Source organism: Tupaia chinensis, unplaced genomic scaffold (genome assembly GCF_000334495.1).
Source record: "Tupaia chinensis unplaced genomic scaffold, TupChi_1.0 Scaffold000346_1, whole genome shotgun sequence".
In the NCBI taxonomy this organism is placed as follows: domain Eukaryota; kingdom Metazoa; phylum Chordata; class Mammalia; order Scandentia; family Tupaiidae; genus Tupaia; species Tupaia belangeri.
Genome location: NW_006159840.1, coordinates 1041078 through 1057492, shown reverse-complemented (window position 1 = coordinate 1057492; position 16415 = coordinate 1041078). Strand labels below are relative to the sequence as shown.

At 50.5% G+C, this 16415-nt stretch overlaps 1 protein-coding gene across 1 annotated transcript in view; it reads left to right on the top strand.

Annotated features, from left to right (window-relative positions):
* The window catches only part of SLC22A2 (solute carrier family 22 member 2), a gene marked incomplete in the record, with an annotated part of 37808 nt that overhangs the window by 17287 nt on the left and 4106 nt on the right, over nt 1-16415 (top strand). Inside the window, 6 exon segments of the mRNA XM_027773356.1 lie at nt 1141-1255; nt 3234-3340; nt 5808-6022; nt 7297-7405; nt 8164-8276; nt 12738-12837. Coding sequence (XP_027629157.1) covers nt 1141-1255; nt 3234-3340; nt 5808-6022; nt 7297-7405; nt 8164-8276; nt 12738-12837 — 759 coding nt within the window.

Here is a 16415-nt window from a genome sequence, read left to right as displayed (position 1 = left end):
TGCAAGTTTCGCCCCATACTCAGAATTCTCAGAACAAGTGCTTGAACTTGTCCTCTGCTCAGCAGTTCTCAGTTGTTTGGGGATGCCTCTCCCACCCCCCAGACCCCTACCTCCAGGCAACCCCTCTGGTTCCCACCTCCTCAGACCTGGCCCCGAACCCTGCACGTTGCCCGCCCGAGCTCAGGCCATTGGCTGCACTGCCTACCTCCTGAGTGTGCGGGCAGCCGGGTGTGAGCAGGCCCCAGTGTCATCTAGAAGTGCCCTGCCACGTCACAGCAGGGAGGACAGTTGTGAGCCAAGCACAGTCAGCTGGGCACGCGCATCTGTCCTGACCCTGTCTTACCCAAGGACCTGTCCTGCTGCCCCCACCACAGAAACACCCTCCCTAGCTCCCCTCCTCACTCAGAGACCTTCTCTCCAGGGGGCCTCCTGCTTCTACCCCAAAACCACCAAGAGAGCAGCCTGCAGCCTCCATCCAGTCCCTCCCCCTGCCACTCACCCCGAACCCACACCCAGCTGCTCAGAGGCCACTCCGGATACAGCCAGTGGTGCAGGCCCCGGAGGCTCCCGCGCCCTGACCTATCAAGCTCATACCGTGCCAGCTGGCCTGTGCCCTCCCCCCCCCCACCACAGCCCTTCCTGCATTCCTTTGGGAAATCGGCTTTTAGCATAACACTGGGGTCTTCAAAATTTTCATGAAAAATGCTGTTATGAAAAAACTAGGTGTGGATTTCAAATATTTTTTTTTACATCGAAATATACTTATACTTTAATTCCATTTCTCCACGACTTTTTGAAGTCCCCTCGCAGGTGCTTGATGGGTTACACTCCCCTGCTCTCATTCCTGGACCCCTCACAACTCTCAGGCCTGTCCTGAGAGAGGGCCGTGCCTGGCGCCCGCCCCTCCCTGGAGCACAGACCCACCTATCTGGCCGCGCTCTGCTCTGTGGCTCTCTTCCAGTGGCCCTGCCTGGAAACCTCGGGGGAAGGGGCCCGAAGGCTTCTTGGAGGAGGCTGACTAGAGTCGGTATTGGAGGAGAGAACACATCCCCGTAGTTCGGGGAGCCTCGCGGAGGGGGGCCTCACAGCATTCTGATTATGAAAGCTGGCATGTTTGGACTCTCCCCGCCTCGTGCCCAGGTGCATACCCGAGTCTCCGAGGTGGCTGATCTCCCAGAATAAGAACACCAAGGCCATGAGGACCATTAAGCACATCGCGAATAAAAATGGAAAACCTCTGCCCGCCTCTTTCCAGGTGAGCCAGGGCCCTAAGTAGCATGTGAGGGGACAGTAAGGAGGGACAATCTGGGAAGATTCTAGTGAGCTCAGTGGGGTCCGGGGCAGGGCCACCAATTCCCACTGTGGCCTTCGCGGATGAGAGGCAAGGGAGTCCCTTGTCAGTGGGGTGTGTGGTTCCCGGGGAGAGTGCTGCAGATGGGAAACAGCGAAGTCAGAGGGAATCCGGACTCACCCGGTCAGGAGGCGCTCCTGTCCTGCACACAGGACAACCTAACTGTTGGTTAGGTTCCCGACCTCAAACCTTTTCAACTGGCAGGGGCCAGAGAAGAGAAAATGAAACTCATTAGAAAACTACATTGCGGGGAACCAGCAGTTAGCATAATGGCTATGTCGCTGGACTCCCATGTAGTTGACCGCGGTTCGCATCCCAGACCCGGTGGCTTAAGACTCACGCCGGGCGCGTGTGCGTGCATGCCCAAGATCCCGAGAGGAGAATGGAGAAGGGACTGTGGCGTGACCATCCCCCCTGGGGGGTGATTTCTCGTTTTCTGTCTCTATATCGCTCTCTGTCTGTCTGACGAGCGCACGTGCCCTATGGCAAAAATCTCTCCGGAAAAAAAAAAAAAAAAAAAAAAAAACCTGGACTTGAAATGGCTTGAAAAAAAGTCAGGCGGAGACCAGCAGTTAGAGTAATGGCTATGTCACTGGACTCCCATGTAGTTGACCACGGTTGGAGTCCTGGACCCGGTAGCTTAAAAAACTCATACCGGGCGCATGTGTGTGCCCAAGATCCAGAGAGGAGAACGGAGGAGAGGGGATTGCGGTGTGGCCGTCCCCCCTGAGGGGTGATTTCTCCCTTTCTATCTCTCTGTCTCTTTCTGTCTGTCTGGTGAGCGCACGCGCCCTATAGCAAAAACCTCTCAAAAAAAAAGAAAAAAAAAAGAAAAAAAAACACACAACTATGATAAGAGCCCATCATTTGTAAACAAGGACCTGGAACAGGTCACCTGCTGGCATTTGTATGACACGGAGAATGAGCTTTGGGCAGAGGTCTGGTGTCACCTCTTCCTCCTGGTTTCCGGCTGGGTGAATGTGTATCCGTCCTTAGTGACGGGCCCGCAGCTGGTCCTCAGGCCGTAGGCTCCCAGAGAGTGGCCTGGGAGTCGGTGTCCTGCCTGAAACGCCGTTCAGGCAGTGCTGACAAGCCGGTCACTGCTGAGATCCTGCTTGGCGTGCCCTCACCTGTGCATGTCCTCTCACACGCTGCCCTGCAGTCCTGCAGGAAGGAGGCAGGGGCGGGACTCTGCTGCCCCTCCTCACTGTCCTCTCGCACAGCGGGGCCTCTCCAGGCCCCTCTCTGTACGGGAATCACCCGGGACCTTGTGGAAATGTCTTTCTCTGAGGGATGCTGCAAATGCCCAGGTCCCAGGTGGAGGCTGCTGGGATTGCTGCCAGTGGGCCTGGGTACTGGCCCGGTTGCTTTGCTCTCGGTCCTCGTCCTCGGGACTGGGCCTCAATTACAGCCGACTGAGCAGTACAGACACAGACACTGCGGATGTGCGCAGTCACCTAGCATCCCCGGATCCAGCTTCCTCTCTGTAAACTGAGGCACAAACGTAGAGCCCGGGCCCAACCATGGTGACGCAAGTGCTGTGGGTGCTGCTGGGGGAGGTGGGTCCACGTGGGAGGTCCGTGTTGGTTCCTGGACCAACCTAAACCAGCCAGGCCCCAGGGTGCACACCTGTGCCCCTAGCCAACTGGGAGGCTGGGTAGGGGAGTTACAGCATGGCGAGGTCCTCTAGCAGATCCCTCCCTTCCTCCCTCCCTCTCTCATTAAAAAAAAAAAAAGACCGTAAGTGCTAGGATTTTTGTAATGATTAAATGACGTAGAGTGTAGGAGTGGACACAGTGGGCACCGGATAAGGAGGGGTCGTTAGCCTCATGTGACCCGGCGCCTCACTGACGCTACAAACTGCTCTCCTTTCTGTGCTCAGAGCCTGAGACCTGAGGAGGAGGCCGGCGAGAAGTTGAGTCCTTCGTTTCTTGACTTGGTCAGAACCCCTCAGATAAGGAAACATACTTTGATCTTAATGTACAACTGGTAAGAATATTTTCACTTTGGGACTAACAAATGGCATAATGGTTACCTCGCTGGAGTTCCATTTGGTCAACTGTGGTTCGAGTCCCGAACCCGGAGGCTTGAAACAAGCTGGACGCATGTGCATGCATCTCCTCCAGGCTCCTCCCCCTCGGAGACTGGAGGAGAAGGGATTACGGCCTGGCCTTCCCTTTGGGGGTTGATTTTCTGCTTTCTGTCTCTCTGGCTAGCGCATGCTCCCTATAGCAAAACTCGCTCTAAAAAAAAATTTTTTTTTTTCACTTTAAAATCCCTCCTAATTCTTTAAGTAACTGTCATCCACATTAAGGGAGGGAACAAGGGTACCTTCAAAACACGCCCTGCTCCAGTATTCGTGTCTGCAGTGGACGACCACGTGGGGTCTGGCAGGACAGGTTCTCCTGAGTGCTTTCCTCAGGCCAACGTGGAAATCGGCTTTCTCTCAGGTACAGACTAGGCCTTCTCGAGCCTGCCCCATGTTAGCATCACCTGGGAGACTTGTGGAAAATACAGGGGAAACTTGGAGGCATTGGAGTAGGCAAAGACTTCCTAGAGAAGACCCCTAAAGGCACAGGCATGACTCCCCAAAACAGACAAGTGCGGCTCCCCTGTGCAGCAAAGGAGACAGTGCTTCGAGTGAAAGAGAGCTCAGGGTAGTAAAAAATATTTGCAAACGATGCTTCTTATGTGGGCCTGAATATCTGGGGAACACAAGCAAGTCTTCCTGCAGAAAAACAAACAATGTAATTAAAAACTGGAGAAATGAGTGGAACAGAAAATTCTCTTAGGAATATATACAAATCACAAAAAGAAAGAAAGAAAAGAAAAAATGCTCAATATCCCTTATCCCTGTGATTTGATAGTGTCCTTATTCCCTCCCTTACTGTGGAACTGCACATCAAAACCACAGGAAGACACCACCGGACACATCAGAGCGGCTGCGATTAAAAATCAAGAGCGGGTGCTGTCACAGCTGTGGTGGAGGGACCCCTCCTACCCACTGCTGGGCACGGCTGTTACTGGGTTGTTGGAAAAGTCATGCCATATTTTTTCTTATGCAAAAATGGGTCATGACTTTTCCAACAACTCAAGAGTCCAGCCACTGTGGAAAACTATATGGAGATTCCTCAAAAAAACTACAAACAGGACTGCCATATGACCCAGTAATCCACTCCTCAGTATTTCTCTGAAGAGTAGGAAAACACTCAGCTGGAAAAACACTTGCACATCTATGTTTATTGCAGCATTACTCACAATTGCTAAGACAAGAAAAATCTAAATGTCCAGGAAGGGATGACTGGATTGAAAAAAATTTGGCACCTATACACTGTGGAATACTACTCAGCCATAAACACAGTGAGACCCGCTCATCCGATATGAAGTGGATGAATATAGAAGATTTAATGCTGAGGAAAGCAGCCAGACAATGAAAGACAAACATTATAGATCCTTGCTAAATACATGCCAAATGTCTATGCTTTATGGAAATTGAAAAGTTAGAAGATTTAATAGCGAGGAGGGCAAGTGTGGACCAGAGACTGTGTAGGAAGGGGTGAGTAGCAGTGGGTGGGAGAGAAGGGCTCGGGGAGAAACTGAGCAGACACGCAAATGTCAAGTCTGTTGGAAGTGAGATGCAGGAATATCTTAAACTGACGTGCACGCATGTGTGTTCGCCATGAAGACGTACGATGACTAAATATAAAAGAGAGAAAGAAAAAAGAATCATGTGGGAGATTAGGAAAACCAAGGCTGACCCTCATCTCCATGAATATTGATTTAACTGTTTTAGAGTAGAGCCCAGGAATTATGGTTTGTTTTTTTTTAATTCTCCAGGTGGTTCTAATATAGAGCCAAGATTGAAAATGACTGAAGTAGATTAAGTTGGTCACGTGTAGATCCCTACAATAGTACGAGGCTGGCAAGATGGGCCTTTTCTTTTATTTACGTTTCTATCTGGAGAAAAAAAAATACGATAAAAAATAACCCATAGGGGCCTGTGTCCTGACCTAGTCGTTGGGGAAAATGGGATCCCATGTGGCTGGCCACAGTTCAAGTCCCAGTGCTGGTAGCTTAAGCAACACACCAAGTTCATGTGTGTGTGTGCCCTAAATCCCAACAGAATAGAGAAATGGAGAAGAGACTGTGGGGGGCCATGCCCCGTGGTGGTGCTTTCTCCCTTTCTGTCTCCCTATCCCCTGTCTGTCTCTGGCAAGCACACAGGACATTCTTTTTGACTTTCAACCTGGCCAGGGAATGCTGTCCTAATTTACTCCTCCTCCCAGTTCCTGGACGCACAGTACCAGTGTGGGTCACACGCTGAGAGCGGTGCATGGAGGGCCCAGCAGTGGACGGTCCCAGGGAGGAGACCCATGGCCAGTTTGCTCTCCCAGCTCTGCCTTTCTGCAGGTCATGTTTGGTGCTTGGCTTGACCTTCGTTCTCCTCTTTGCTCAGGTTCACCAGCTCTGTTCTCTACCAGGGCCTCATCATGCACATGGGCCTCGTGGGGGACAACATCTACCTGGATTTCTTCTACTCTGCCCTGGTCGAATTCCCAGCTGCCCTCATCATCGTCCTCACCATCGACCGCATTGGCCGCCGTTATCCGTGGGCCGTGTCAAATATAGTGGCAGGGGCAGCCTGTCTAGCTCCAGTTTTTATCCCCGATGGTAAGTTTCAGGCCAACCTGGGTCTTGCTTCTAAAGTCTTGAGAAGAGGGGTGCCATGGCCCTTTGATAGGAAGACCATGCCATGGTCATCCAAATAGATTAGAAAGACACAGGGCAATATACGGGACGAATTCCCGAGCAAACCCTTGTAGCCAACCCACCTGTAAGAACAGTGGCCGCCAGCCCAGATGTGGTGGCCCAGCAAGAGGACAGCACTCCACGACACTGGAAGTCATGTGGAAGGTTGGGTCAGGTCCTGGGTCAACTTGTCCACACCCGGCTCTCAGTGTGCCCATGAGCCGGCTGGCTGGGAAGGCTGGGCTGGTGGGCGGGAGAGCGTGGCCTGACACCCTAGTCTGCCTCTTTCTCTACCTATTTTTTTCCCTCTCTCAAGAAATGAATAGACGTTAAACAAATTTTAAAGGGGACCAGCAAATGGCATAATGGTTACCTCACTGGACTCTCATGTAGTCGGCCGTGGTCCGAGTCCTGGACCAGACAAAACTATCACACTGAGCACGTGTGTGTGCATGCCCAAAATCCCGAGAGGAGAGTGGAGGAGAAGGGATTGCGGCATGGATTTCTCTCTTTATGTCTCTCTGTGTCTCTCTGTCTCCATGGCGAGCGCGTGTGCCCTATAGCGAAAATCTCTCTTTAAAAAAATATGCCCATATTGTGCTGTTTGTTCTGGGGGACAGCTGTAGACTGAAGTCTGTCCAGCTTTGGGGACTGCTATAATTCTGCTGTCATTAGCAACTGAGGCCTCAAGTTGAGGGCGTTTTAGAGGCAAAACAAAAAAGATCAGTGGTTGCCGGGGAGGAGTGGGAGCTGGACCAGGCAGGACGGGGGTGCTCGGGGCAGGGAAACGCCTCTGGGCCATACACAGCGATGCAAACAAGGCATCGCCCACCTGTCCACACCCGCAGCGTGCCGCACCACGAGGGCACCCGATGCCAACCGCTGACTTGGGGAGAGAATTACGTGTGGGGCAGGTTCACCGATGGTAACAGTGTCCCACTCCGTGGGGATGTGGGGGCAGCGCGTGCATGGGAAATCTCTGGACCTTCCTCTCAGTTTTGCTATGAGACTAAAATTGCTCTTAAGAAAACCAAATCTTTTAGCAGAGAGCGCGAGAGAGTATTCGAATCGTGCCTAAGGTTAAAGCAGAGCGGAGAGTTGGCGACACACCCAGATTTGTTGTCCCGTCCTGGAAGCCCTGCCCCGGCACTGCTGGTCCGGAGGTAGGTGTGTGAGCAGGGCCTGTCTCCCCGCAGGTCTGCACTGGCTGAAGATCACTGTGGCCTGCTTGGGCAGAATGGGGATTACGATGGCCTATGAGATGGTCTGCCTGGTCAATGCCGAACTGTACCCCACGTTCATTAGGTGAGTGCCTTTTCCTCAGCACGACGGGGGTTGGGACACTGGGTTTTGGCTAGAACGCCCAGAGCAGGTGGAAGACACCTGACTCTCACACACAGGTAAGGGAAGGCAAGAGCCTCTCAAGGCCCCCCGCCAGGCCCGGAGGTCACACCCCACCCCCAGGCTGGGTGGAGCTCAGCAGCTGTGCGGGGAACAGACTCTGGGTCACCAGAGAGCGACTGATGGAGAGTGGTCAGAGCCCCCCGGACAGGGGTGCCCGGTGCAGGTGGGGAGCGGACAGCAGAGCTACACTCTGCAAAGCTGACTCACGTGGAAGGGTCTCCGTTTAAGTCCAGAGAGCCCTCTGAGGGTACCAGGCTGGTGGGGTGGGTCTCTGCACCAAGTCGGGGGTGCTGCCTCTCCCTCCCTCCCTCCCTCTCTCTGCTCTCTCTCCCTCCTTTATGGAAGGAGAGAGAGGTAAGAAGGAAGGAAAGGAGGGAGGAAGGGAGAGAGGAGGGAAGGGGCCCAGGCAGGGGAGCCAGGTGCAGAAAGTGAGAAGTCAGACTCGCCCTCCCCATTCAGAGCGTCAACTCTGTAGGAAAGGGTGACGGAAGGAAGGAGTGGAGTGTATGCGCTGCTCTGTGCTCTGCAGAGAACGTAAACGGTTTTGTCCAGTCTCGGGCATTTTAATGATTCAGAGAAGCATTTCTCTGGGGCTGGGGCAGGAGGTGGCACCTGCACAGTGACCAGTTATGGAGTGAAATCGCTTTTCTGTGGCCTAGGAACCTCGGCGTCCTGGTGTGCTCCTCCCTGTGCGACATCGGTGGCATCATCACTCCATTCCTGGTCTACCGGCTCACCAGCGTCTGGCCCGAGCTCCCGCTGGTGATTTTTGGTAAGAGATCCTCAAAGATACCTTTAAAGGAGAACGTGGCTTCCTAGGGACGCTGGTTCTCCACCTCCAGGGAAGCGCTGTGCCTCTCAGCAACCGGGTCACTGACTACCCCAGCCGGTGACTAGCAGCAGCAGTGCCAGCTTTGGGCCTGCCTTAGTTACCAGGGATGCTCCAGTGTGGGGCACCCACCGCAGAGGGGCCAGCAGGAGAGAAGGGTGAGATGGAGGCAGCCCCCCTGGCCACCCCCCCTCCGCCATCATGGGCAAGGGGCTCACCCTCCTGCCTCTGCCTCTCCCTCTGCCTCTGCCTCTCCCTCTGCCTCTGCCTCTCCCTCTGCCTCCACCATGCCCAGCTGCGACCTGCAAAGCCCTGTTCTTCATGACTTCAAACTCAGCATTTTCCAGAGGGTGGTTTCAGAAGCAGAGGAAACATCGGCCCTGAGTAGGGACCGTGTCAGCCGAAGGGGGCCCTGTCTGGTGTTGTCCCACTGCTGTCCAGGGCCGCGAGACCTAGGGCAGCTCACCTGGGCTTGGCTGTCCTCTGTCACTGCCAGGGCACCAGGGCAGGCAGGGCAGCCAGCTTGGAGCCCTCTCCTCCCCACCCCTTCCCGCGGGGGAGAGGGTGACAAGGACTGTATACCAGCGGCTGACCCACAGCCCGTGGGCACGTGCGGTCTGCAGACTGGGGACCGTCCTGCGGCCGGCCACTTCCACCAGCCGATGTCAGTCACCTCCTCCCACAGCCTCTCCCACAGCTGTCTGTGGGACAGACCCTCCCCTGCGTGTCCCGACAGACACCCGAGTGAGGGCTGCTCAGATCCGTGCTGTCACTCACTTCCTCAGGTCAACCAGAACACCTTCCCGCCCCCTGCAACACCCATCCTGGGCCACTCCTAACTGAGTTTGGAGTGCTTCCCCCAGGGCCACGCAACGCAGCTTGCTGGAGCCGGCGGGGAGCCCCCATTGCCTCTCTCCCCTCTCCTCTCCCCTTCCTCTCAAGGGGCCTGTGAAGGGGAATGTCCCACTGGTGGTAACTGCCAGCAAAAGGCCCAGCTGTTCTAGAACTCGTCCTGGGAACAGACCTGAGACGCCTCCGCATCCCCCCCTACCACCACCACCACAGAGAGATGGCCAGGGCGCCAGAGTGCAAGCTGTGATCCCGAGATGGGCACGGCTCGGCCAGAGAGCGGCTGCTGCTGCTGGGGTGTGTGTGCCCCGAATCCTTCTGTCCCCAGGACCTGCCGAGGGACCTGACCGCAGAGCCGCCTTCCCATCTTGAGGAAATGCCCGTCACACCCTCTGGGCTCCTCCTTCCGGAGAGGAGTCAGAGGCCTCAGTCTTGGCTTTGTGATAGAGTGGTGCCTCGTGGGTCCGCAGGCACTTCTGGGTGGCCAATAAAGGCTTCCATTCTCTGAGAACTGTTGGGTGGTCGGAAAAGTCATATGTATTTTTCTATGTTTTTCAAATTGCATCAGGACAGTTTTCTCACAAATGCATCTGTGTTTTAAAATGCATGCCGACCTTTCTGACCACCCCCAGTCCAGACCCAGAGGACCCACTGTCACCTATTCTTCATGCCCCATCTTCTCTGGGAAAGATGAAGAATCGTAACTACGTGTCAGTGTTTAAAGTAAACGCAGAGGGACCAGCAGATGGCATAATGGTTACGTCACTGGACTCCCACAGTCAACCACTGTTCAAGTCCCGAACCCAGAGGCTTAAAACTCACGCCGGGCGCATGTGCATGTGTGCCCAAAATCCCAAGAGGAGAATGGAGAAGGGAATGAGGTGTGGCCCTCCGCCCTGGGGGTAATTTTTCACTTCCTGTTTCACTGTCTCTCTGGTAAGTGCACATACCCTATGCCAAAAACCTCTTTCTTTAAAAAAAGAGGTTAAGAAAAAAAAGATAAAGTAAACGCAGAGCCGGCCCTACGTTTGTTTATCTTTCCTCACCAACCTTTGAGTATCTAACGTGTTTCTCATTTTAACTTTTTTCCCATTCATTTGCACACAACACTACTTGGACTCCTTGTGAACTTGAAATAACCATAAAATAGTCATTTAAACAGCCTGGAAAATCAGTGTCAGAAAATCCTGGTTGAAATCGCCCTGGAGGGCTGGACCCATGCCATAGCGGTTAAGCGGCGTGCCTCGGGCCTGATCCCATGCAGCAGATCACAGCTTGGGTCCTGACCCCAGCAACTTGAGGAACAGGCCAGACACATGTGTTTGTGCCCAAAATGTTGATGGGGACAGAGAAATGGAGGAGAGGGAGATGTGACTAATTGCACCTCATTGAGTCCATGAGGAGTCCAAATAGCATTGTATGTGAAGAATGGGAAAGGCCTCTTCCCCCAGCAAACACACGTGCCCTCTGGTAATTAAAGATAAAGCCCACTGGAAAAAACAGAGAAGGATGATCCTGGTTAATTGGGCCTGTCTTTGCAAATATAAAATACTACCTGGAAAATGGCTGATTCGTCTATGCATCATAATTCACTCCTTCAGAGACGTAGCTGCCAGCCGAATGCTTGATTGCATCTGCTATGACACAACAACCAAGCGGTTCTTGGCAGTTCGGGAGACATTTGGAGAGGTTCATTATTTAGTAAGTGCTTCAGAGCCATGCATTAGGCACCGTTCTAAGCACTTGGCAAATACTAATTCATTGCACCCTCATGAGAAGCCTGTGAGGTGGGTGTGGCAGCCTGTTTGCACAGGGGGTTCGAGAGCACCAGAGATAGATGGCTCCCAAAGCCCTGGGGCCTGCAGTGAGGCAGAGCGGCCTCCCCGCACAGCGGCCGTGCTCTGAGCACAGCGCCCGGAGACCTAGACTTCGGCCAGCTCCTTTTCTAATGAAAATTTGTGTTTATTTATGCTAGAAAGCATGTACATGCATGAGAGAGAGAGAAAGGGAGAGGGGCGCACCTCTGCAGGGTCTGGTCATTCTGCAGTCCCCTTTCTCCAGTCCTCCAGCCCGATACACCGGGGCACTCGTGTGTGTGTCTGGTATGTTCCAGGAGGACCAGGCTGGGGATTCGAACCACAGACACCATGTGACATGCAGCTTCTCTTGAGCAGCCCATCACTGCTGCACCTTGAAGCCAGTCCCCTATCATTTATTGAGGGATCAAAAATGGAGGCCAGGCTCAGCAGATGGTATAATGGTTCCGTCGCTGGACTCCCACATAGTTGACCATGGTTTGAGTTCCAGACCCGGTGGCTTAAGACACACGCAGGCACATGTGTGTCTGTGCTTAAGATCTTAAGAGGAGAATGGAGGAGAAGGGATTGCAGCGTGGCCATCCTCACTGAGGGGTGATTTCTTGCTTTCTTGTCTCTGTCTCTCTGTCTCTCCAGTGAGTGCATGTGCCCTGTAGTAAGAATCTCTCTTTAAAAAAGAAAAGCAGGGACCAGCAGTTGGTGTAATGGCTATGTCGCTGAACTCCTATGTAGTCGACTGCGGTTCGAGTCCCAACCTGGTAGCTTAAACTCACACTGGGCATGTGTGTGTGTGCGTGCCCAAGATCCCAAGAGGAGAATGAAGGAGAAGGGATTGCAATGTGGCCATTCCCCCAGGGGGTGATTTCTTGCTTTCTGTCTCTCTGTCTCCTTCTGGCGAGCGCATGCACCATAGAGCAAAAATTGCCTTTTTTTTCCTTTAAAAAAAGAATTATTTTAATTTTATTTATTACCATATTTTTTTCTTTAAATCTTGTCAAATTTAAATAAATAAATAAATAAATAAATAAATAAATAAATAAATAAATATAAAAATAAATAAAACTATAGAAAATAATTTTTAAAAAATGGAGCCCAGCACACACCATTTGAGACCCTAAAACCAGTGAAGAAACCACATCTCACTTCCTACATCCTACTTCGGAAAAATGTATTAAAATACAACTAGCAGACCAGAACTTTCTGATAAAGACTCAAACACGGGAAGGGTTTATTATTAAAGGTTATAGCTACAGACAAAGAAAAAAAGAATGACAAGATTTAGTGAACCCCTGATTTGAACTTTTAAAAGGCCTGGGTACCTTTTTTTAATGCTGTTATATAGTAAAAAATTATTCATTATTTGTATTTGCTACTAATGATCCAAGTTTCAACTCATTTCATTACTAAGTGCTTTATCCTGGCGGGATTGTGTCCTTCTTTTTCACACAGTTCATATTTTCCAGAGTTATTTTAACTCCCAAGTATCTTCATAGTGTAGCAATGTTCTCCAGCCGAAACATGGAGTATTTTATGTCCCTATAAGGAAATGTAACCCAATGGAGTTTGAGACTGGTGTAAGAGTTACAAGGAAAATAGGGCAGGCAGGCAGAGATGGCAACAGTATCCGTAAATAAGTATAAGAAAACAGCAACAATTTTAAAACTAGGAACAGGGAGCTCTAAATATAGGCCCTGCTTTTTCGGTTCTTGATGGGATTTGCATCCGTTTGGCCTTTCAGCCGTGGTTGGCGTGATTGCCGGAGGACTGGTGTTGCTGCTGCCAGAGACCCGAGGAAAGGCTTTGCCTGAGACCATCGAGGAAGCCGAGAACATGCACAGGTAGGGGTCGGAATTCCCACAGGGGCTTCCGCGGAGTGTTTTGGGACAACTCTGTAGCCAGTCGAAGTTAGGTTGAATCCATACTTCACACCGTATGTTGAGTTAATTCAAACTAAATCAAAGATGTTAAAGTACAATAAAAGGGCCAGAAGGTGATGTGGTGGTTAGGGTGCTGGATCCCACATGACTGACTCTACAGTTCAGGTCCCAGACCAGGTGCTTCAAAAGTATGATCTGTGTATGTACATGCCCAAAATCTGAAGAGGAGAATGGAAGAGAAGGGATTGTGGTATGGCCATCTCCCCTGGGGTGTTCTTATTTTTCCCTTTTGCTCTGTCTCTGTCTCATGCATGCACTCTGTGGTGAAAACCTAAAACAAATAAATTTAAAAAAAAATTTTTTTTTAAGTGGGGACCAGCAGTTAGTGTGATGGCTATGTTGCTGAACTCCCATGTAGCCAACCGCAGTTCGAGCCTCAGACCCGGAGGCTTAAACGTACACCGGGCGCGTGTGCGTGCGTGCCCAAGATCCTAAGAGGTGAATGGAGGAGAAGGGATTGTGGCATGGCCATCCCCCCTGGGGGGTGATTTCTCGCTTTCTGTCTCTCTGTCTCTGTCTGTCTTTCTGGCAAGCACACGTGCCCTATAGAAAAACCTCTCCAAAAAAAAAGTACAAAAAAGATCAAAGACTCAGTAAAACAATAAAGACACTCCAGGAAAATTCCTTTATACCTTCAGAGTGGGAAAGATATGAATATACCCCCCCCGAAAAAATCTAGAACCCATAAAGGTCAATAATGTTTATAGAAATAAAATGTTCTGGGGACCAGCAGTTATGTAATGGCTATGTCACTGGACTCTCATGTAGACAACTGACGTTTGAGTCCCAGACCCAGTGGCTTAAACTCTCGCCAGGCACATGTGCGTGCGTGCCCAAGATCCCGAGAGGAGAATGGAGAAGGGATTGCGGCATGACCATCCCCCCTGGGGGGTGATTTCTCACTTTCTGTCTATCTCTCTCTGTCTTTCTGGTGAGCATATGTGCCCTATAGCAAAAACCTGTCAAAAAAGAAAAATAAAAAATAAAATGCCCTGCACTGAAAAACTGTTACTACCATACGTTACAAATGAAGTGACGAACTTGAAGGATGCACATTGACTGTCTATACAGGCCTAATTTCCCCAGCATATAAGTGTGTGCTGGGTTGTTTCTATTGCCAGAGGCACGTGCGTTCACAGAGAGACAGGCAGACAGGGAGCATTTCCTAGTGGGGTGTGGTCGTGCTATGACCCTTGCCCTCTATTTCTCTCTTCCATCAGGATTTGGGGCACCTCAGCACATGTACCCAGCATGTTTTTCAAGCTTCCAGGTCTGGGATTTGAACAGAGGTTGGGTATGTGGGAGCTGGCTCCCAGTGCAAGGGCATGCCTGTGACGCTACCGGGCCGTCCCTCCCAGTATAGAAAGAGCCCTAACAAATCCATATAAGTAACCACTTGGTGGAAAAAATAGGCAGAGGGCTTGGACAGCTAATTTAGTAAAAAGTAATAAAAACAAGTCTTAAATATATGAAAATCTGTTCATTTTCCTACACAGTGTACAAATCAGCACTGCAGTAATACCTATCTGGATGGCCAAAGGTCAAATTAGCTAGTACCACGCTGGCTGGGAAAGAGGGTAGGAACGCAGTCTCCTACTGTGCAGCAGCAGCACGATTGTGAAACCTCTGCGGGTCCTTTCCCCTAGGAATTCCAGCTTCCAGGAATTTACACATGCATAATGACATATGCACGTGATCAGTCATTAACCCGATTTTCTCTGTAACAGTCTTGGAAACAACCTACATGCTCACATATTGGGGGACCACCTAAATAATATACATTCCAATTAAACACCATGTAGCCATTAGAAAGAATGGGGACCAACAGATGGTGTGAAGGTTACATCCTTGGACTCCCAAGTAGTCAACCATGGTTCAAGTCCTAGACCTCGTGGCTTGAAACTCATGCCAGGGGCAGTGCCAGAGCACCCAAAATCCCAAGAGGAGACTGGAGAAGAAGGGATCGTGGTTTGGCCATACCCCCTGGGGAGTAATTTTTTGCTTTCTGTCTCTCTGTCTCTCTCTCTGGCAAGCATACATGTCCTATAGCAAAAATCTCTTCTCTCAAAAAAAAGAAAAAATGAATGAAATAGCTTTATATGTACCTCCAAGATATGTTGTTTATGGTAAATGAATAGGAACTAGAAAATGATATATTCTACCATATGTATAAGTAGACTGAAATTCAAAGGGTCTTCAAAAATTAATAAAAATGTGTATTATTGAAAAGACATGCATAGGGTTCAAAATATTTTGCACCAAAATAAACTCATATTTTATTTTATCTTAATGAATTTTTGAACTGCGTGTGTGTGTGTGTATGTGTGGGCTTATGTATGTACGTTTGTCTCTGGGAGAATGCAAGATTCGTAACATGTTGTCTGTGAAATCGGGTGGCTGTACGGACATAGGTGGAAGTGGGACCTTTCAATGTGCACCCTTTCGTAATTTCTAAATTTTGAACCATATGAACCTATTCCAAAAGTAAATTTTTAAAAATCTACTACAGAGGAACCCATGGGCCATTCTCTACACGTTTGTTTATCCGATATGCTTGGATATTTTGATTTTGCCCTTACCCCATTTGGGGCCTTTTCGTGCCATGAACTGAGTTAAATTTTCTCCATTCTGCGAGTTCTTGGCATTTAACATATTCAGTACTCGGGCAGAGTGCTACCGGATAGCAGCCAATCTGAGCCTTTCCCTGGGACTTGCGAGCTGGAAGAAGCCTTTGCATCTGGTCAGAGGTCACGGACTAGCAGCTCAGGACAGCAAACTCTCAAGTGCTTTGTTTGGCCTACACACTATATTTTAAAGTGGGAAATTCCACATAAACTGGGCTTCCAGGATCTCATAAAATAACCAGAAGATTTGGTCACCCCGCGTGGCATTTCCTCTTGACAACTTGTAGTTGCTGAGCGATGGCTCAGCTTTTTGAAGGGCATGTTCCATGCAGCACGATACAGTCCCCGCTGCTCTCGGTTGTCTTGTGTCTGGTCCGTTATGTTACCTGTCTGGTGCACGCGGACGTTTGAGTCGGGAGCTCTGGATCAAGACCCACCATCGCTCACCCCCACACTCCTGTCTCAGCACAGCTTCCGCGCACATGACTACCTCCTGAGCAAAGAAGCCTGTCTGACTCCTGTGTGTACTCCTCACTTCACTTCTTTTTTTTTTTAAATCTATTTTTGTCTAGTTTTTATTTTTATTTTTTCATTTTATTTTCTTTTATACATTCAATCACATTATTATTTGGCTTACACAATGGATATTTCAACAGGTGAACATTTCTCCCTAGTACAGTTGATAAAACTCAAAGCCAAGGTTCCCATGCTGGCAGCCACTTTCCAAGGCCCACACACTCATTTCCCCTTCAGAGTCTGGGTTTTCAAGTGGTACCATGCAACGACACATCCAATGCATCGCCTGGCATTCAGTTAGCAGCCGGTCAGTGGCTGGTGCTGCCGGCGGCCCCTTTT